The sequence below is a fragment of the Phallusia mammillata genome, chromosome 3 (genome assembly GCF_965637545.1).
Source record: "Phallusia mammillata chromosome 3, kaPhaMamm4.hap1.1, whole genome shotgun sequence".
Classification (NCBI taxonomy): domain Eukaryota; kingdom Metazoa; phylum Chordata; class Ascidiacea; order Phlebobranchia; family Ascidiidae; genus Phallusia; species Phallusia mammillata.
The window spans coordinates 5,710,336-5,732,039 of NC_137254.1; the positions used below are offsets into that span (position 1 = coordinate 5,710,336).

Consider the following 21,704-nt stretch of genomic DNA (forward strand, 5'->3'; position numbering starts at 1 on the left):
CCACAGAAAATGTTTTTTTTTTTTTTTTTTTTTTCACGGGGTTCGAACCCAGGACTCTCCCGGGGACGAATCCCGATCAGTTTTTTTTGTGTCTGTATATGGGTCAGGCGCGCTAGACCGTTCGGCCAAGTTCCTGCCCCCCACAGAAAATGTTCATCCTTCCTTTTCAGCGTGCACGCTTTAGCACCACTTAGCGATCGCTGTATTTTAGGGCATTTTTCGCTGACTGAAGCTAAAAATCTTAATAATCATAATGCTTGATTTAATGTGTGCAGGAACTTGGCCGAATGGCCTGGCGCGCCTGACCCATGTACAGACATAAAAAACCTTGATCGGGATTCGTCCCCAGGAGTGTCCTGGGTTCGAACCCCGTGAAAATATTAATAATAATTTGCTATTGTAGATATTGAGTTACCTAACACTATATTAGTGAATTACCATCAATATGCCAAACAAAAAATGACTGCAACATCTTGTGTATTGACACGTGCTACAAATTATAGATTTTGAGTCTTACGTGTAACTCGACGCGACTCAAGACATTGGTATCATGCGTATATGAGCAAAAGTATATTTCGATTAGTTAAGTCTCGCATAATTCTGTGATATAAAATAACGATAGCATTTAGCTTAAGGGTGTCTTTTTTTAACAATCCGATTCTCCGTTAAGATTGCCCCTGACATAAAACTGTCTGTTTCTATTTGAATAAGGTTTCCTCAATAACCATATTTGCTTAGAAAATAATATTTTTCTGAAATGGAAAAACTAAGAAAATCGGAAACAAACACTGCCAATAAAAAATTGGATGTTTTATTGAGTGAATTCAGAATATACAAAGAAACAAACGAGGAAAAACTTTCCGAAATTCTAAAAGAACTGAATGGAATAAAAGAAAGCCAAACATTTTTTGAACACAAGTATGAAGAAATGAAAGCAAAGATGGACGAAAATGAGAAAGTTGTACAGGAGGTTTTGGAAGAGAACAAAAAGTTACGGGAAAATGTAAAAAAGCTGACTGAAACAACAAAAGAAACAGAACAGGGTTTGAATGACCTAGAACAGTACTCCAGAAGAGAATGTCTGGAATTTAAAGGATTGCCTCAGGAAAAGGACGAGAGCACTGATGATCTTGTAATAGCTGTGTGCAAAAAAATTGGAGTTAATATTAAAAAACAAGATATAAGTATTTCACACAGACTGCAGAAAGTAGGAAACAATAGGCCCACAATCATTGCAAAATTTTTGACCAGAAGAGTTACTAATGAAATTTATGATAATCGACGAAAACTGCACCAGGAAAACAGAAAAACAAAATCTGTGGAGGCAAAACTGTATATAAATGAAAGTTTAACTGCAACAAACCGAAAATTATTTGTACAATGTTTGGAATTTTAAAAGGAAAACAACTTTAAATACATCTGGACAAGAAATGGAAAAACATTTCTCAGAAAAGATGACGGAGAAAAAGTTCACAGAATAAACAACCAAAAGGAATTGGACTCCATGAAACGTATGTAACTACATCAACTTGTATTTTGTTTGTTATGTTTTATATATGTCTAAGATGCATGACCCTCATGGAAATTTAAATTCAGCAAAAGTATTTGAAATGCAACATTTTTCTGAAGTCACTGAAACCACTAACAACAATGACCTGATTTTGACCCATCTAAATGTTAGAAGCCTGGCACACAACTTACCCATTTTAGAGGAGTTTATTCATTCTTGTTCTAAACCACCCCACATAATCTGCATATCTGAAACAAGGCTAAATCAAAATACTGCTACAAACATTTCTCTAGATGGATATAACTTTGTTAGAAAAGATTCCGTAACCAAAACAGGTGGGGTTGGGATATATATAAGCAAAATATTTTCATTCAACATGCTTTACACCTACAACCTTGAACTACCAAAGTGTGAAAACATTTGGATACAACTGCAGCTTCACCAAAACAAATCCATAGTCATTGGGGTTGTTTATAGACATCCCAGCTATGATATCACTTCATTTGCAGTTGAATTCGAAAAATGTTTGTTTAGTCTTAGTAAGAAAAATGTACCATATTATATAACTGGAGATTTCAACATTAACCTAATTGATACATGCAGCAATGTAAAAAATTACATACATATGACTGAAAGCCTCAATTGCAAGTCTTTAATAACAATACCTTCACGTTTCATGAAATTCTCAAAATCTTCAGCACTTGACCATATATACACCAATGATAACTCCAACATAGTTTATCCAGGTTTAATCTAATTTGACATTTCTGATCACCTTCCGACATTTGTAATAATAAAGAAACTACATCCAACAAAAACTACTGGCAAACACATGATTAGAGACTTAAGAAAGTTGGACATTGAAAAATATTTTGCAGATATTGATGGTATTACAAATAGTTTAAGAAGCTACGATGACATTCATAATAAATTTCACATGGTTATACTAAAATTGCAAAGTATCATAAATCAACATGCTCCTCGTACAATTCTTTATAATCAAAAAAGAGTTCACAAACCTTGGATGAGTAAAGGCATCCTTACAGCAATAAGGAAAAAGAACAAAATGTACAGGAAGTGCATTAACAACAATGAGATCACAGCAACATACCTACAATACACAAAACAATTAAAAAAAATAATTAGAACAGCAAAAGCAAATTACCACAAAAGTCTCTTTTTAAATAACACAACACCTCGTCAAACATGGAAGGCTATTAATCAAATCATTTGCAACAAATCACATGATCAACACAATCCAATAGTTCACCTGGCAGATGCACAAACACCTCTAACAAATTCAACAGATATAGCTAATAAATTTAATTCATACTTTTCAAATGTTGGCAAAGATATGGCATCAAAGATCATACCTACCACAACCTCGCCACTCAGCTATCTTACAAACTCCAATAAAAGTTCATTTGTTTTCTTTAACATTGAAGATAATGAGGTGTTCAACACCATTATTAGCCTCAATGCAAAAAAGGCACCAGGACCATATGACTTACCTCCGAAAATGGTTAAACTGGCTGCCCCCGCTCTCACACCATTGCTGTGTAGACTGTTCAATGAGTGCATTGCGTCTAGCACCTATCCCAACTGCCTGAAATTAGCAAAAGTTATTCCTCTCTTGAAGGGTGGAAATGCTGATGATGTATGCAACTATAGGCCAATCTCCTTACTATCTGTAGTTTCAAAAATATTTGAAAAAATTTTGTACAACAGGATGATATCATATTTAGACAAATACAACATACTCACGAAATTTCAAAATGGTTTTCGCACACTGCATTCCACAAACTTGACCATTACTGAAATCCATGAATCAATTGTTACAGCCCTTGACAATCATTTTCATATATGTACAATTTTCCTTGACCTCGCAAAAGCTTTTGACACAATCGATCACACCATCCTCCTTCAAAAACTAGAATTTTATGTATTTCGGGGCAGCACACTTGAATTTTTCAAAAGTTACCTGGCTGATAGAAAACAATACACTTCAATTTCAAACCATTCCTCACACAGCAATGACATTACTTGTGGCGTCCCGCAAGGCTCTGTCCTGGGGCCACTGCTTTTCCTCATTTACATCAATGATTTGCCCAACTCATCGTCCTTTCAGTCAAGACTGTTCGCTGATGATACCTGTCTCTGGATGAAGCATAAAAACTTTAATGAGTTACAAAAATCTGTTAACATTGAAATGATCAAAGTTGATATATGGATGCGGACAAACAAACTTTCACTTAATTACGGGAAAACAAAGTACATGATTTTTTCAAACAGCATCTCACACCTCACAAAAGGACAAGCATTCCAGTTACAAGTCAATGGTCAGATAATAGATGAAACCACAACAATCAAGTATCTCGGAATAATTATAGACAATAAACTATCCTGGCATAGCCATATCAAATACATTTGTGCCAAATTAGCAAAAGCCATTGGAATAATAGGAAAATTGCGTTACTACGTCCCAAAGAACATCTTAAAAACAGTGTACCATTCTTTAGTTCATCCAATTTTATTGTATGGCCTTCTTTCCTGGGGGTTTGCAAATAAGACGCATCTGCAGCCAATAGTAATTCTTCAAAACCGGGTGTTAAAATATATTACAAACAGTCCTTTTCGTACATCAACCGATAAACTATACAAACAAACAAACATTCTAAAGATACGTGAAATGCACCAGTTAGAATTAATTAAGTTCGTTTGCTTGTTTAAAAACAATTTGTTACCTGCAACATTTAATGGTTATTTTCAACAAACGTCAAACGTACATGACCATGAAACAAGGCGCTCAAACAGAATGCAGTACCACTTTCCACGTGTGTTATCAACACGTGCCCAACAAACGCTAAAATACGCGTGCATTAAGGCTTGGGACCATATACCTGATCATATAAAACAACTCAGCCTGCCACAATTTAAGCGTGCTGTCAAAACGTTCCTTCTGCAAGAATACACATAAAGTTCATACCCTGTCTTGTTTTTGTTTGTTGTCATAGTACCACGTGCTGCTTTGTAAACATTCCCCTCTAGATCAACTCGGCAATCGTTTGCCAACATGAGCGTCAATTGCCTCAGTGACTGAAAACTTTGCCTAAAGCGTGTTATTTGGTGTTATTGCTATTCGTATTATTTTCACAACGTTTCATCATAAATATCTGTTAGCATTTGTTTCGTAAAATAATGTAATGATTCTTTCATAACAAATTTCTTCACCTGTCTTTATTTATTTATTTACTTACAATAATAAAATAAGCATCTTCACTTTCAAATGTACATGTATACTTGTCTACGTTCACGTTTTTTTTTTTTTTTTTTTGTTGTCGCAGTACCACGTGCTTCTTTGCAAACATCCCCTCACGACCAACTCGGTAATTGATTGCCAAAATAAGCGTCGATTGCCTCAGTGAATAATTCTCCTAAAGCGTGTCATTGTTACTATTCTCACACCGTTTCATTATAAAACACTGTTTACATCTGTTTCATAGAAATAATGTAATGATCTATTCATAACATATTTGTTTACCTGTCTTTGTTTTATTATTTACTACAACACTTTCACAACATACATGCATGTTTATTTTTTGTTGTTGTTCAATATAGCTTATCAGTTGTCTTGCAACCCTTGAATTGTTCAGGGTCAGCTGTATAACCACTTGTGGTTCAAGCTGATCCTACGTAGTGTCATCACGTAAATAAATGAATTGAATTTTCTGGAAAATCGTAACAAAACACGTGTGTGATGAAAAACTGTTGTTGCCCAGTTAATTGTGGATATTAAACTTAATTTTTTTTATCAGATGTACTATGTCGCATGCGTGATAAACAATTGTATAGGTTGTCGTATATATGGGATGGAAAAATAAAACCGACCGAGTTTAATAAGTTAACTTCCTTGTAAAGTAAAAAGGTTACAAAATAGTGTCTCCTGCTAACTAAAAAACAAAAGGAACAAACTGCTGTAAACTCAAAAATATATCTCTGGATCGTGTTATTATTTAATGACTTTGTGACGTAAAATCCATTGTGGTGCAATTACCTTATGCGAGACCGCTTGGCTATTATTTTATTAGTGTCTGTGATGTGCTCAACGCATGATAGTGAGTTGTGATAGCTAACTAACGAATTTCTGCTTCTCTTCTTAAAAACAGAAAGTTTATTGCAAATGTGCAAAAGTTGTATCCAAGTGAACCTGTGAACTTTGCGTTGAGCATCGTATTTATTGTGACTCGATTAATTTACTGTGGGCAAGATTCGATCGGCATCGATCTGTGCGACGGAGTGACTTGGTTGCATTCCTGTACGCCGGTATGTTTTAATGTAGTGGCCTGTATGTTGGTGTGTTTTTATGTGTTTTACTGATTACGACTTACGACATTTACAGTGAGAAAACCGCAATCTGTGATTTTCACCTGGGAAGTCTAATGCTCGGACCGATCAAAGTTTTGTACGTTATTTGTTTCTCCCCTGTAAATGCGTTTGTCGCTGTTCCTCGTTCTGACTTTTACTAGTGTTGTTATATTTGCAGAAAACCGCGTTCATTGCGCGCGTCATTGAAATTGGTCGAAATAAAATTCTGTCGCTCGCACTGGTAGCTTGTCCAGGCGCTGCACTAATGTGCGACGCTACACAGAGTGTAATGCGAGTCCCGATTTTAGTCAGTTTTTTCAAAAATCTTAGCCCGAACCCGGCCTGTCAAGCCCGGCCCGACTTACAACTCTCGTACACTCAGTTAACCCTTTGAGGGACACACTTTTTTGTGCACTGCTTTTTTTAATTCAATCAACAAATCTTAGTTAAAATGGGTCAAAAAAAGTATTCCCCTAAAAAAATTTTTGTAATTTCTTAGTTTGTTTATTTTAGAGCATGGTACATATATGTACCAGCAACCGTTTGGGGGAATTTTTTTTGGAAATTTTTTTTTTCAATTTTGGTGCAAATCCATTTTTATAGTAGAAACTTTATTCAAGGATCACTGTACGTAAACTCTGTTTACTAAAAATACTTGTATTCCATGTATTTGATTAGTAAATACAAAACAACAAACAAAACCTAGTCAACAACATACAAAAATGCCAGAAAACTTGTAAATATAGAATAATGGTGCAGGTATTTCAACAATAGTTGTTGTCATTACCGGTGTAGGATTTCAGTTCAGTAAACTTAGCTTCACAAAAATATAGAGATGAAAAGGAAATGCTAGTTTTGTACGAAGAAGGCATAGATAGCAAATGGTAACAGGTCACAAAAAAATAAAATACAACAAAATCAAGCACAGAAACTTATTTTTCATGATATAAAATACTAAAAACCTTTAAATGTGCTATTTTGTAGTTCTAATTGGACTTAAAAAAACAAACAACAGCATTTTTCAACAAAACTGAAAATTTTAACTTTTTTCCCCAAATGGACAGTGGTACATATATGTACCATAACATGTATGTCCAAAATTTTTACATTTTTACTTGGGTTTTATTTTTTAAAACTAGTAATTATTGATCCCCAACACATAAACAATAAAAAACGTTATCAGTCACTTGTTTTTATGTTTTTGCATACTCACCAGTAAGTGAAACAACTATGCCCTTGAGAATGACCGAAAACTGACTACTTTAAGGCACAAAAACAGCTGATCTGAAGGTGGCAAGTGCGAAAAAATCATAGAAATATAAACATAAAACCCAAATTGAGAGGTTGTGTGAAAATTATATCGATCGAACAACAAATTAATTTTCTACGACGCTTCAAAGTTGTGGTACATATATGTACCAGTAACCCTCAAAGGGTTAAGGATGGTTCCGAATTAGTTGATTATATTGCATTGAAACTACAGCCACAATGAAATATTTCGACCATCACAATGTGAACTTAGCTTGATTATATTACATTGAAACGACAGGCACAATGAAATATTTGGACAACGTACTTTTCTGAACACATAAGTGCAATTAATTAATGTATTCATTGTAGAAAACCTATAGAACGATTTGCTTAATTAACTTTTTAAACATCAACTTTCATTTTTTAAACAAGTGTTGCAGTTTTTGTCTGTCAGAAGCTACAAAATTTTTAAGATGAAGCTAATAAAAACTAGCAAAACAGTTATAAACGTAATCGAAAGCGATACACAATACATTGTTGATCTGTACTGGAATCTTATCTACAGACGAATTTGTTTCGCCTTTGGATTTTGGTCAATTTTGTCCCATACAATTACAAAGTAACCAGCACCGATAATTACAGCAGCCAGAAGAACAAACACCACAAGTTGGAAGATGTTGTAAGCTGCTTCATTTACTTCATCTCTGTCCTCTGTCGTGTCTGCAAGAAAATAGGGAGTTTAGTTTAAATATAAAGACATTACTTATAATAGGCCTATAAAGCTTTTTGGGGGGCCGAATAGCAAGAGTAAAAGATATTAGATGTTTTTTGGTCGTTAATTGGTCCAAAATGAATTTAATCACACAAAACTAAGGTTATATTTTCACTGTGTGCTGTGTATTTTCACTGTGTGCTGTGTAAGTGCTGTGTAAAATCACCCATATATAAACCAGCGGTTCCCAAACTGGGGTCCGCGGTCCTTTAGGGGTCCGTGAGGCAATTTTGGGGGGACCGCGAAGCGGTTGAAGCAATTCTATAATCTTATTTGGCGTCAGTTTGTGCCACTGAATAGGTTTAAATCAAAGTAGAATTGAGAATCTCCATTGCTAAACAATGATCTTTATTGAATGACAACTATCGTAAAAGCAATTGTTTGCGCACAATTGCAATGTTTTTTGTCCTGTTTGTGATGTCACAAGCTGTCTTTGGATGATTGTTATGCGCAATTTTGCATAACTAGCTAAAATCCTGCAATCAACGTTCGTTTTTATGAAATACACATTCAGGCTTAAGGACCGCGAGCCCTTGAAATAATGGCAAAGGGACCGTTTTGAAAAAAATATGAAAAAGTTTGGGAACCACTGCACTAAACTAAGGTTATATTTTCACTAAAGTGCTGTGTAAAATCACCCATATATATTTACAAAATTAACTGAATATGTAAGTTCTGGGCTGTTTGGCTGTATTTAGTAAATCAAAAAGGAGGACATTTGGGCACTTTTTATTGTCCTCGGAGAACAACTTGGTTTTTGTTAAAAAGGAGTACATGTCCTCCAAAAAGAGGAGGTATGTGAGACCTAACTTATAATAGAGCGTATATAGGCTATATTATTTTGCACAATAAATTAACACAGGTATCGGAAATAGCACTGTTACATAGAATAACAAGACAGATATTTTTATGTGTTCTTACCCTGCACAAGCGAATACTTGGTGGTTTGTAGTAAGTGAATTGGCCCTGCAGAAATTCGTTGGTTGCGTCCATTGTTGTCAACAGATCGTCGTCCCCTCATACCTCCACAAGTCTGTAAATAAGTTTAATATACGTATGTTCTTGTACTTGAATAGATGGTTTAAGACCAGATATTGTATTTTAGCTATTTCGGTAAAAACTCAATACTTGTTTGTAGCAAATCAAAACTTTTGATATCACCTGTCCAGGGCATTGTCCAGTTGAGTTTTGACAGACGGTCACGTCGCAGTGGATGTAGATAAATTGTTCTGCATCGGTGAAGTTTGTCCACAGAAAGCTCATCAGCTTGAACGTTGCAAAGTTGGATTCGTAATTTCGCATTAACATTTTTGCGTCGGCAGCCTCCCCTCCACTGGGTGGCGCAACGCACCTAATAATTTTAACACAGAGTTATCCACAGCAAAATACAGAATCAGAACAATAGACCCATGGTAGCAATGCTTACCCGCTTTGTACAATCTGGTAACTCGGCAAACCACTGGAGTTTTCAACACGCGTCGCCCAACATTCTTCCAACTGTGCACAATAAATTTGAATAGCAATCCAAACAAAAACATTTGAACTCCAAAGTAACTAAATTACAACATTTAATGGTTATTTTCAACAAACGTCAAACGTACATGACCATGAAACAAGGCGCTCAAACAGAATGCAGTACCACTTTCCACGTGTGTTATCAACACGTGCCCAACAAACGCTAAAATACGCGTGCATTAAGGCTTGGGACCATATACCTGATCATATAAAACAACTCAGCCTGCCACAATTTAAGCGTGCTGTCAAAACGTTCCTTCTGCAAGAATACACATAAAGTTCATACCCTGTCTTGTTTTTGTTTGTTGTCATAGTACCACGTGCTGCTTTGTAAACATTCCCCTCTAGATCAACTCGGCAATCGTTTGCCAACATGAGCGTCAATTGCCTCAGTGACTGAAAACTTTGCCTAAAGCGTGTTATTTGGTGTTATTGCTATTCGTATTATTTTCACAACGTTTCATCATAAATATCTGTTAGCATTTGTTTCGTAAAATAATGTAATGATTCTTTCATAACAAATTTCTTCACCTGTCTTTATTTATTTATTTACTTACAATAATAAAATAAGCATCTTCACTTTCAAATGTACATGTATACTTGTCTACGTTCACGTTTTTTTTTTTTTTTTTTTGTTGTCGCAGTACCACGTGCTTCTTTGCAAACATCCCCTCACGACCAACTCGGTAATTGATTGCCAAAATAAGCGTCGATTGCCTCAGTGAATAATTTTCCTAAAGCGTGTCATTGTTACTATTCTCACACCGTTTCATTATAAAACACTGTTTACATCTGTTTCATAGAAATAATGTAATGATCTATTCATAACATATTTGTTTACCTGTCTTTGTTTTATTATTTACTACAACACTTTCACAACATACATGCATGTTTATTTTTTGTTGTTGTTCAATATAGCTTATCAGTTGTCTTGCAACCCTTGAATTGTTCAGGGTCAGCTGTATAACCACTTGTGGTTCAAACTGATCCTACGTAGTGTCATCACGTAAATAAATGAATTGAATTTTCTGGAAAATCGTAACAAAACACGTGTGTGATGAAAAACTGTTGTTGCCCAGTTAATTGTGGATATTAAACTTAATTTTTTTTATCAGATGTACTATGTCGCATGCGTGATAAACAATTGTATAGGTTGTCGTATATATGGGATGGAAAAATAAAACCGACCGAGTTTAATAAGTTAACTTCCTTGTAAAGTAAAAAGGTTACAAAATAGTGTCTCCTGCTAACTAAAAAACAAAAGGAACAAACTGCTGTAAACTCAAAAATATATCTCTGGATCGTGTTATTATTTAATGACTTTGTGACGTAAAATCCATTGTGGTGCAATTACCTTATGCGAGACCGCTTGGCTATTATTTTATTAGTGTCTGTGATGTGCTCAACGCATGATAGTGAGTTGTGATAGCTAACTAACGAATTTCTGCTTCTCTTCTTAAAAACAGAAAGTTTATTGCAAATGTGCAAAAGTTGTATCCAAGTGAACCTGTGAACTTTGCGTTGAGCATCGTATTTATTGTGACTCGATTAATTTACTGTGGGCAAGATTCGATCGGCATCGATCTGTGCGACGGAGTGACTTGGTTGCATTCCTGTACGCCGGTATGTTTTAATGTAGTGGCCTGTATGTTGGTGTGTTTTTATGTGTTTTACTGATTACGACTTACGACATTTACAGTGAGAAAACCGCAATCTGTGATTTTCACCTGGGAAGTCTAATGCTCGGACCGATCAAAGTTTTGTACGTTATTTGTTTCTCCCCTGTAAATGCGTTTGTCGCTGTTCCTCGTTCTGACTTTTACTAGTGTTGTTATATTTGCAGAAAACCGCGTTCATTGCGCGCGTCATTGAAATTGGTCGAAATAAAATTCTGTCGCTCGCACTGGTAGCTTGTCCAGGCGCTGCACTAATGTGCGACGCTACACAGAGTGTAATGCGAGTCCCGATTTTAGTCAGTTTTTTCAAAAATCTTAGCCCGAACCCGGCCTGTCAAGCCCGGCCCGACTTACAACTCTCGTACACTCAGTTAAGGATGGTTCCGAATTAGTTGATTATATTGCATTGAAACTACAGCCACAATGAAATATTTCGACCATCACAATGTGAACTTAGCTTGATTATATTACATTGAAACGACAGGCACAATGAAATATTTGGACAACGTACTTTTCTGAACACATAAGTGCAATTAATTAATGTATTCATTGTAGAAAACCTATAGAACGATTTGCTTAATTAACTTTTTAAACATCAACTTTCATTTTTTAAACAAGTGTTGCAGTTTTTGTCTGTCAGAAGCTACAAAATTTTTAAGATGAAGCTAATAAAAACTAGCAAAACAGTTATAAACGTAATCGAAAGCGATACACAATACATTGTTGATCTGTACTGGAATCTTATCTACAGACGAATTTGTTTCGCCTTTGGATTTTGGTCAATTTTGTCCCATACAATTACAAAGTAACCAGCACCGATAATTACAGCAGCCAGAAGAACAAACACCACAAGTTGGAAGATGTTGTAAGCTGCTTCATTTACTTCATCTCTGTCCTCTGTCGTGTCTGCAAGAAAATAGGGAGTTTAGTTTAAATATAAAGACATTACTTATAATAGGCCTATAAAGCTTTTTGGGGGGCCGAATAGCAAGAGTAAAAGATATTAGATGTTTTTTGGTCGTTAATTGGTCCAAAATGAATTTAATCACACTAAACTAAGGTTATATTTTCACTGTGTGCTGTGTATTTTCACTGTGTGCTGTGTAAGTGCTGTGTAAAATCACCCATATATAAACCAGCGGTTCCCAAACTGGGGTCCGCGGTCCTTTAGGGGTCCGTGAGGCAATTTTGGGGGGACCGCGAAGCGGTTGAAGCAATTCTATAATCTTATTTGGCGTCAGTTTGTGCCACTGAATAGGTTTAAATCAAAGTAGAATTGAGAATCTCCATTGCTAAACAATGATCTTTATTGAATGACAACTATCGTAAAAGCAATTGTTTGCGCACAATTGCAATGTTTTTTGTCCTGTTTGTGATGTCACAAGCTGTCTTTGGATGATTGTTATGCGCAATTTTGCATAACTAGCTAAAATCCTGCAATCAACGTTCGTTTTTATGAAATACACATTCAGGCTTAAGGACCGCGAGCCCTTGAAATAATGGCAAAGGGACCGTTTTGAAAAAAATATGAAAAAGTTTGGGAACCACTGCACTAAACTAAGGTTATATTTTCACTAAAGTGCTGTGTAAAATCACCCATATATATTTACAAAATTAACTGAATATGTAAGTTCTGGGCTGTTTGGCTGTATTTAGTAAATCAAAAAGGAGGACATTTGGGCACTTTTTATTGTCCTCGGAGAACAACTTGGTTTTTGTTAAAAAGGAGTACATGTCCTCCAAAAAGAGGAGGTATGTGAGACCTAACTTATAATAGAGCGTATATAGGCTATATTATTTTGCACAATAAATTAACACAGGTATCGGAAATAGCACTGTTACATAGAATAACAAGACAGATATTTTTATGTGTTCTTACCCTGCACAAGCGAATACTTGGTGGTTTGTAGTAAGTGAATTGGCCCTGCAGAAATTCGTTGGTTGCGTCCATTGTTGTCAACAGATCGTCGTCCCCTCATACCTCCACAAGTCTGTAAATAAGTTTAATATACGTATGTTCTTGTACTTGAATAGATGGTTTAAGACCAGATATTGTATTTTAGCTATTTCGGTAAAAACTCAATACTTGTTTGTAGCAAATCAAAACTTTTGATATCACCTGTCCAGGGCATTGTCCAGTTGAGTTTTGACAGACGGTCACGTCGCAGTGGATGTAGATAAATTGTTCTGCATCGGTGAAGTTTGTCCACAGAAAGCTCATCAGCTTGAACGTTGCAAAGTTGGATTCGTAATTTCGCATTAACATTTTTGCGTCGGCAGCCTCCCCTCCACTGGGTGGCGCAACGCACCTAATAATTTTAACACAGAGTTATCCACAGCAAAATACAGAATCAGAACAATAGACCCATGGTAGCAATGCTTACCCGCTTTGTACAATCTGGTAACTCGGCAAACCACTGGAGTTTTCAACACGCGTCGCCCAACATTCTTCCAACTGTGCACAATAAATTTGAATAGCAATCCAAACAAAAACATTTGAACTCCAAAGTAACTAAATTACAACATTTAATGGTTATTTTCAACAAACGTCAAACGTACATGACCATGAAACAAGGCGCTCAAACAGAATGCAGTACCACTTTCCACGTGTGTTATCAACACGTGCCCAACAAACGCTAAAATACGCGTGCATTAAGGCTTGGGACCATATACCTGATCATATAAAACAACTCAGCCTGCCACAATTTAAGCGTGCTGTCAAAACGTTCCTTCTGCAAGAATACACATAAAGTTCATACCCTGTCTTGTTTTTGTTTGTTGTCATAGTACCACGTGCTGCTTTGTAAACATTCCCCTCTAGATCAACTCGGCAATCGTTTGCCAACATGAGCGTCAATTGCCTCAGTGACTGAAAACTTTGCCTAAAGCGTGTTATTTGGTGTTATTGCTATTCGTATTATTTTCACAACGTTTCATCATAAATATCTGTTAGCATTTGTTTCGTAAAATAATGTAATGATTCTTTCATAACAAATTTCTTCACCTGTCTTTATTTATTTATTTACTTACAATAATAAAATAAGCATCTTCACTTTCAAATGTACATGTATACTTGTCTACGTTCACGTTTTTTTTTTTTTTTTTTTGTTGTCGCAGTACCACGTGCTTCTTTGCAAACATCCCCTCACGACCAACTCGGTAATTGATTGCCAAAATAAGCGTCGATTGCCTCAGTGAATAATTTTCCTAAAGCGTGTCATTGTTACTATTCTCACACCGTTTCATTATAAAACACTGTTTACATCTGTTTCATAGAAATAATGTAATGATCTATTCATAACATATTTGTTTACCTGTCTTTGTTTTATTATTTACTACAACACTTTCACAACATACATGCATGTTTATTTTTTGTTGTTGTTCAATATAGCTTATCAGTTGTCTTGCAACCCTTGAATTGTTCAGGGTCAGCTGTATAACCACTTGTGGTTCAAGCTGATCCTACGTAGTGTCATCACGTAAATAAATGAATTGAATTTTCTGGAAAATCGTAACAAAACACGTGTGTGATGAAAAACTGTTGTTGCCCAGTTAATTGTGGATATTAAACTTAATTTTTTTTATCAGATGTACTATGTCGCATGCGTGATAAACAATTGTATAGGTTGTCGTATATATGGGATGGAAAAATAAAACCGACCGAGTTTAATAAGTTAACTTCCTTGTAAAGTAAAAAGGTTACAAAATAGTGTCTCCTGCTAACTAAAAAACAAAAGGAACAAACTGCTGTAAACTCAAAAATATATCTCTGGATCGTGTTATTATTTAATGACTTTGTGACGTAAAATCCATTGTGGTGCAATTACCTTATGCGAGACCGCTTGGCTATTATTTTATTAGTGTCTGTGATGTGCTCAACGCATGATAGTGAGTTGTGATAGCTAACTAACGAATTTCTGCTTCTCTTCGCAAAAACAGAAAGTTTATTGCAAATGTGCAAAAGTTGTATCCAAGTGAACCTGTGAACTTTGCGTTGAGCATCGTATTTATTGTGACTCGATTAATTTACTGTGGGCAAGATTCGATCGGCATCGATCTGTGCGACGGAGTGACTTGGTTGCATTCCTGTACGCCGGTATGTTTTAATGTAGTGGCCTGTATGTTGGTGTGTTTTTATGTGTTTTACTGATTACGACTTACGACATTTACAGTGAGAAAACCGCAATCTGTGATTTTCACCTGGGAAGTCTAATGCTCGGACCGATCAAAGTTTTGTACGTTATTTGTTTCTCCCCTGTAAATGCGTTTGTCGCTGTTCCTCGTTCTGACTTTTACTAGTGTTGTTATATTTGCAGAAAACCGCGTTCATTGCGCGCGTCATTCAAATTGGTCGAAATAAAATTCTGTCGCTCGCACTGGTAGCTTGTCCAGGCGCTGCACTAATGTGCGACGCTACACAGAGTGTAATGCGAGTCCCGATTTTAGTCAGTTTTTTCAAAAATCTTAGCCCGAACCCGGCCTGTCAAGCCCGGCCCGACTTACAACTCTCGTACACTCAGTTAAGGATGGTTCCGAATTAGTTGATTATATTGCATTGAAACTACAGCCACAATGAAATATTTCGACCATCACAATGTGAACTTAGCTTGATTATATTACATTGAAACGACAGGCACAATGAAATATTTGGACAACGTACTTTTCTGAACACATAAGTGCAATTAATTAATGTATTCATTGTAGAAAACCTATAGAACGATTTGCTTAATTAACTTTTTAAACATCAACTTTCATTTTTTAAACAAGTGTTGCAGTTTTTGTCTGTCAGAAGCTACAAAATTTTTAAGATGAAGCTAATAAAAACTAGCAAAACAGTTATAAACGTAATCGAAAGCGATACACAATACATTGTTGATCTGTACTGGAATCTTATCTACAGACGAATTTGTTTCGCCTTTGGATTTTGGTCAATTTTGTCCCATACAATTACAAAGTAACCAGCACCGATAATTACAGCAGCCAGAAGAACAAACACCACAAGTTGGAAGATGTTGTAAGCTGCTTCATTTACTTCATCTCTGTCCTCTGTCGTGTCTGCAAGAAAATAGGGAGTTTAGTTTAAATATAAAGACATTACTTATAATAGACCTATAAAGCTTTTTGGGGGGCCGAATAGCAAGAGTAAAAGATATTAGATGTTTTTTGGTCGTTAATTGGTCCAAAATGAATTTAATCACACTAAACTAAGGTTATATTTTCACTAAAGTGCTGTGTAAAATCACCCATATATATTTACAAAATTAACTGAATATGTAAGTTCTGGGCTGTTTGGCTGTATTTAGTAAATCAAAAAGGATTTGGGCACTTTTTATTGTCCTCGGAGAACAACTTGGTTTTTGTAAAAAGGAATACATGTCCTCCAAAAAGAGGAGGTATGGGAGACCTAACTTATAAGAGAGCATATATAGGCTATATTATTTTGCACAATAAATTAACACAGGTATCGGAAATAGCACTGTTCCATAGAATAACAAGACAGATAAAATCTTTTTATGTGTTCTTACCCTGCACAAGCAAATACTTGGTTTGTAGTAAGTGAATTGGCCCTGCAGAAATTCGTTGGTTGCGTCCATTGTTGTCAACAGATCGTCGTCCCCTCATACCTCCACAAGTCTGTAAATAAGTTTAATATACGTATGTTCTTGTACTTGAATAGATGGTTTAAGACCAATATTGTATTTTAGCTATTTCGGTAAAAACTCAATACTTGTTTGTAGCAAATCAAAACTTTTGATATCACCTGTCCAGGGCATTGTCCAGTTGAGTTTTGACAGACGGTCACGTCGCAGTGGATGTAGATAAATTGTTCTGCATCGGTGAAGTTTGTCCACACAAAGCTCATCAGCTTGAACGTTGCAAAGTTGGATTCGTAATTTCGCATTAACATTTTTGCGTCGGCAGCCTCCCCTCCACTGGGTGGCGCAACGCACCTAATAATTTTAACACAGAGTTATCCACAGCAAAATACAGAATCAGAATAATAGACCCATGGTAGCAATGCTTACCCGCTTTGTACAATCTGGTAACTCGGCAAACCACTGGAGTTTTCAACACGCGTCGCCCAACATTCTTCCAACTGTGCACAATAAATTTGAATAACAATCCAAACAAAAACATTTTAACTCCAAAGTAACTAAATTAACGAGTCGAAATTGCTGCTAGAGAACAGGTTTTACAAAATATATTTATTAGCCTTGCCGTGTTCTAAAACTTTACAAATTTTTCGTGCACAAATTTAGTACTTTCTCTGCAAAGGTAGTCTGCGCCAAAAGCATTGTTTGTTTTCAATTCACCTGGACAATGAAGTCATCGTTGCTTGCAGAAATTTCTTCAAGTTTAACTTCAGCAAAAATGTAGTTAGGCACAGTGACTTCCCCGGGCAAGCTTTCGTTTAAATGTTCGTTGGTAAAGAGATTTAGAGCAACATCAAAGTTTCCTGTATTTTCAGCAGAAATTTCAACGGATCTGCAAAATGTTTACTTGTTGAAGAAACAAATAGATGATTTTCTGAGGATATTTTGAAACCATAAAACGTAATTTAAAATTCTGATTTGTAACCTTTTAATATCTGTTTGGTTAACACTATTATCAAACTAAATTTCCGCTCCAAAACAATTCAACTACTGCATCAACATTATACTATTGCATGAAATGTGTCACGTTTATGTTTTGCATATTGTGTGCTATGTGGCATGTAACATATAGCCTATGGCTTGAGCCATTGGTGTCTCCTTGCCCGGCTTGTGCTTGGACGTTGGATGACGAGAGAAGTTGATCGGCGTCAAATAGACAAGTCACATTGAGCTTGTTTTGAACGTCGCGTTGGATCACGGCAGAAGATGGAGCTAGGAATCTCCAGATCAGGAAAGACACCGACACCGTACCGTTTTCATTCTGTAAATAAATAAATAAACTGAAAACGCAGTTTCCATTTATGATTTGTTGAAAGCAATGTCAGCTGCAGAAAGTGCACATTGCATCGACTGATAGTCTCATCGAAACAGTATGCACTGTTTGCAGCTTACTCATCATGCATATTTAGAATTTTTTCCCTAAAAAGATGACGCAATAACTATTTTCTTCGTAATTAAATTAAGGTTTAATTTGAACAACGTAACATTTGGACAGTTTTTATTGTTACCTTATAGAAGGCTTCACATTGGCCGAGGTCAAACACGAACACAGGGTCGGAGGTCTTGACCTTGCAGCTGTCATTGAGGTGAGAAAGGGAAGTTTCCCGGTTCAATGCAATGTAAAGTGTGTCACCGAGTTCGTAATCTAATGTGTTCTGTTGATCTTCTGTTACTCTGAAAAGAATGGGGTGTTACTCTTTGCAGATCAATTAAAGTCAACGGCCAAATCTTATAAAATACGGGCCGTTTATTCATGAAACCGTGTGTGTTCTGTGTGCCATGTTGTAAGATGAGTACAACGCTATTTCATATTGAACCACCATGTTACTCTAACTAGCGCGTTTAGCCATCATCCATCAATTGTGCTCTCTATTATTTTGCGCTCTATGACGTTCCAAATTTGCACAGCTGTTTCCGGCTCAGTAATTGTTTTAGTGCTGTTGTGTCGCTATGTGCTCTTTCGTGCACCAAGCGGAATACACTTAACGCAACCAGCAGGCCACAACAGCTACGAAATATGACATCACATTGTGCACGGCAGTGAACGTTAATGTGGATCACAAGGGCAACATTTTATCTGTTCCATGCTACAAAACAGCATTCTGTTGCGTGCTTAAACGCTCTAACGGCGTTATTTCATCTGAGAAACTGCTAATTAGCACATTTTTAACAGCGTGTACTGTATATATGGCGTCAGGCTTGTTTAAATTGTAATTATATTCGAAATATAACAGAGTATCTGTTCTTGGGAAACAAACTCACGTGATGGTCAAATTTTTTTCTCTGCATTCCACTGCTGGGGGCATTTCTACAAAAAAATGCACAAGTAAATTTTGGCCAAATTGTTGCATAAATTTTTGTTGCAACATCAGTGGTTGTACCCCGATCAACCTTACACCCTTACTGTAAAGCAATTTTGAATGTCACATCTGATACTGTGGTATTTTTCCATTGTTTAACACAATTAAAGGCACCTTGGATGGGTAAGTGATACTTTGTGATGCAATATGTGTATTTGCCGCTAGCGTAGTTAGTTGATGTTGCCACAGCCTAAAAAGGTCTTGTTTAAGGCATTGTCTTATAATGTCCATTGTACCTGCCTTGTCTATTTATTCGGTACACCCGTTTTTTTTTTTGTATGCCTCATTGTATGGACCTGTCAATGACCCTTTTGAGCTGCAACGGACCATAAAAAAACTAAAACAAACTAAAAAACGATTTGGGTGTGGGTCAATTGGCCGATACACAGATAAAAAAAACTCGATCAGCATTCGTTCTCGGGAAGAGCCATATTTAACTAAAAAAAATTGAACTTTTACTCACCTGGCACACTTACTGTCCCATCAAATCCCATTTCATTGTTTTCAAAATTGCTGACGAACATAGCAGTAAGAGTTGTTGTATCGATTCGAAATGAATAATTTCCCTTATCCCCATGTATTGATTCAGTAAATATGTCGTACTTTATCTAAAAAATGCATCAAACAAAAACCGGTGTCTCAAAAAATCTGAGTGTCAAAAGATTATTGTGTAAAAAAACTTCCTCGGTTTCAAGCAAATCGCTTTGAAAAATTGAAAGTAGTTAAAAAAATAAGAAGTGTCTTACGAAGAGAACGTCGGCGTTGAACTCTGTGTGAAAATTCGAGAATTGAAAAATCAAAGAAGTTCTGGTATTGAGTTGAAAGTTCCAAACACAAGCTGACCAGGAAGGATAATTGCTCGGATAATTAGGAGACTGTAAATTGAACGTCGGTCCTGTAAGGTCTTCTCCACACATCATGGCTGCGATGCAAAATCACATGTAAAGCTATCATGTAGACGTTAACATACTAAATCAGCGGGTCACTAAACATTCCCTTGTACACAATCCCTGTGGTGAATTTTTTGAAAGACCAATCACAACCACTGCTGCCTTACACGTATGCTGCACATGTAAGTTTCGTATGGGATTGACAGATATACCATCGAAAGGTATACCAGTTAAGATAAACATAGATTCATTGCTGGAATCAGCCCTAAAGCGTTCATGTAGACCAGCGATCACGACGCACATGTCAGGGATGGGGGGGGGGGGATACATCCTCCAGCGGAATTCTAACCATTGACACACACCTTTTCGGGACTCGCTTTCTACCAATTGAGCTACGGAGGGTCAAGGCTGATCCCAGTTATGAATACATGTTTATTTTGAGGTCGACTAAAAGCCTGACTGCCTGACTGGGATGACTGGCCTGACTTTGACAGCAGTGTTTCACACAATATTTTTCCTGATTGTCGGCGATTGCGAAAAGTCTGACTGCAACACAGAAGTCCTGAGTTGGTTGGTTGAGTATTAGGTTAAGGTTAAGGTTGGGGTTAGAGTCGGGTTAGGGTCAGGGTTAGAGTCAGTCCGAAAATATATTGTAAAACACTGCCGCAAAAGTCAAGCCAGTCAGCCCCGCAGGCAGTCAGGCTTTTAGTTAAGCCCGTTTATTTTATCATATCTAAAGACTATTCGACAATAAACGTTGCTCACCTGGATGGATTTTCAAGGTGATGGGGATAAAGGACTCAAGAGTTACGCAGCTGACATAGGCGGACGGTCCATTAATAAGAACTGGAAAAGCAGTAATGCCACCAGGCAAGGTACCGGCTAATACTCCTGTAGCGTCAGTTCCCTCGTGAACCTTTATAAGATGAAAATCGACTTTGGGATTTGACATAAGACGTGATACGTAAGTCAAGATTCTTTTTGAGTTAAAATAGTGTTTGAGTTTGTTTCAAATTAATAAATAATATCAAAAGTAACCGAAAGTTTTTGAAAAAAGTTAATGATTTTTTCTAGCTCAAATTTACACTTGTCTTTTAATGAAGTGGCAGGCAACCGCCGGTCCGCGGTCCAGTACCGGTCCCTGACGAGTTCTTTACCGGGCCGTATAATTTTTCAGGTAAAATGCTTTAAAACATGTTGCCCATGTATGATAAACTAATTTTTGCGTTTTCATTGTTAAATATTTGTATTTTTTTGAAGGCCGGTCCGCGATAAAATTTCAGTTTCAAAAACGGTCCGCAGTGCAGGCCGTGTTTTGAGGCTTCTACTTTTGATTTTATCCTTAAATTATTAATCTGCTTGCAACTCTATGTAAAAAGGGCACAATCGACGGAAAACGTTACCTCACAGATATCGCCTCTAGTCAATCCTCCAAACGGAAAATAAGCGACCATTCTCGAAGGGCCTTCAGTTGAAGTAAATTGTCGAATGAAGCTGTTACAAGAAAGAGCAACAGCTACGTTCAACTCAGCTTCGTTCACAGAAGCAAAACCGCACTGAGAAACTATAACCACAAAAAAATTAAACTAGTTTCCAAACCAGCCTTAATAGGTTCGGGTGGAAAAAACATTTTCGTCCATGAGGATGACTGATTTCAGGTGGTTTAAAACCGAACGAAAATTCTTTTTTTGATAAACGCTTTTAAGTGAAC

At 36.5% G+C, this 21,704-nt stretch overlaps 3 protein-coding genes across 3 annotated transcripts; all 3 read right to left on the reverse strand.

The window, feature by feature from the left end:
- Positions 1 to 7,330: 7,330 nt before the first annotated feature.
- Positions 7,331 to 11,024, reverse strand: LOC145219313 (zona pellucida sperm-binding protein 4-like). The gene is made up of 5 exons (XM_080086692.1): positions 10,971 to 11,024; positions 9,325 to 9,395; positions 9,060 to 9,249; positions 8,820 to 8,931; positions 7,331 to 7,846 (listed from the first exon to the last, which is right to left on the reverse strand). The coding sequence occupies exons 1-5, from the start codon at positions 11,022 to 11,024 to the stop codon at positions 7,686 to 7,688; spliced, it is 588 nt and encodes a 195-aa protein (XP_079942818.1). The 3' UTR covers positions 7,331 to 7,685.
- A 455-nt stretch (positions 11,025 to 11,479) lies between these two features.
- LOC145219314 (zona pellucida sperm-binding protein 4-like) lies at positions 11,480 to 15,173 on the reverse strand. The gene is made up of 5 exons (XM_080086693.1): positions 15,120 to 15,173; positions 13,474 to 13,544; positions 13,209 to 13,398; positions 12,969 to 13,080; positions 11,480 to 11,995 (listed from the first exon to the last, which is right to left on the reverse strand). The coding sequence occupies exons 1-5, from the start codon at positions 15,171 to 15,173 to the stop codon at positions 11,835 to 11,837; spliced, it is 588 nt and encodes a 195-aa protein (XP_079942819.1). The 3' UTR covers positions 11,480 to 11,834.
- Positions 15,174 to 16,790: 1,617 nt separating this feature from the next.
- LOC145219315 (uromodulin-like) lies at positions 16,791 to 18,146 on the reverse strand. The gene is made up of 5 exons (XM_080086694.1): positions 18,136 to 18,146; positions 17,847 to 18,023; positions 17,404 to 17,575; positions 17,116 to 17,186; positions 16,791 to 17,040 (listed from the first exon to the last, which is right to left on the reverse strand). Exons 1-5 carry the CDS (start codon positions 18,144 to 18,146, stop codon positions 16,791 to 16,793), a joined length of 681 nt encoding a protein of 226 aa, XP_079942820.1.
- Between the last annotated feature and the right edge of the window lie 3,558 nt (positions 18,147 to 21,704).

Coding starts and splice junctions, on each gene's coding strand:
- LOC145219313 (XM_080086692.1), bottom strand. CDS start 11,024: ATGCAACCAAGTCACTCCGTCGCACAGATCGATGCCGATCGAATCTTG. Junction 9,250..9,324: donor TACCAGATTGTACAAAGCGG/GTAAGCATTGCT, acceptor TAAAATTATTAG/GTGCGTTGCGCCACCCAGTG. Junction 8,932..9,059: donor CTGGACAATGCCCTGGACAG/GTGATATCAAAA, acceptor ACTTATTTACAG/ACTTGTGGAGGTATGAGGGG.
- LOC145219314 (XM_080086693.1), bottom strand. CDS start 15,173: ATGCAACCAAGTCACTCCGTCGCACAGATCGATGCCGATCGAATCTTG. Junction 13,545..15,119: donor CCGATCGAATCTTGCCCACA/GTAAATTAATCG, acceptor TATTGTGCACAG/TTGGAAGAATGTTGGGCGAC. Junction 13,399..13,473: donor TACCAGATTGTACAAAGCGG/GTAAGCATTGCT, acceptor TAAAATTATTAG/GTGCGTTGCGCCACCCAGTG.
- LOC145219315 (XM_080086694.1), bottom strand. Junction 17,576..17,846: donor AACGTCCAAGCACAAGCCGG/GCAAGGAGACAC, acceptor AACATTTTGCAG/ATCCGTTGAAATTTCTGCTG. Junction 17,041..17,115: donor TACCAGATTGTACAAAGCGG/GTAAGCATTGCT, acceptor TAAAATTATTAG/GTGCGTTGCGCCACCCAGTG.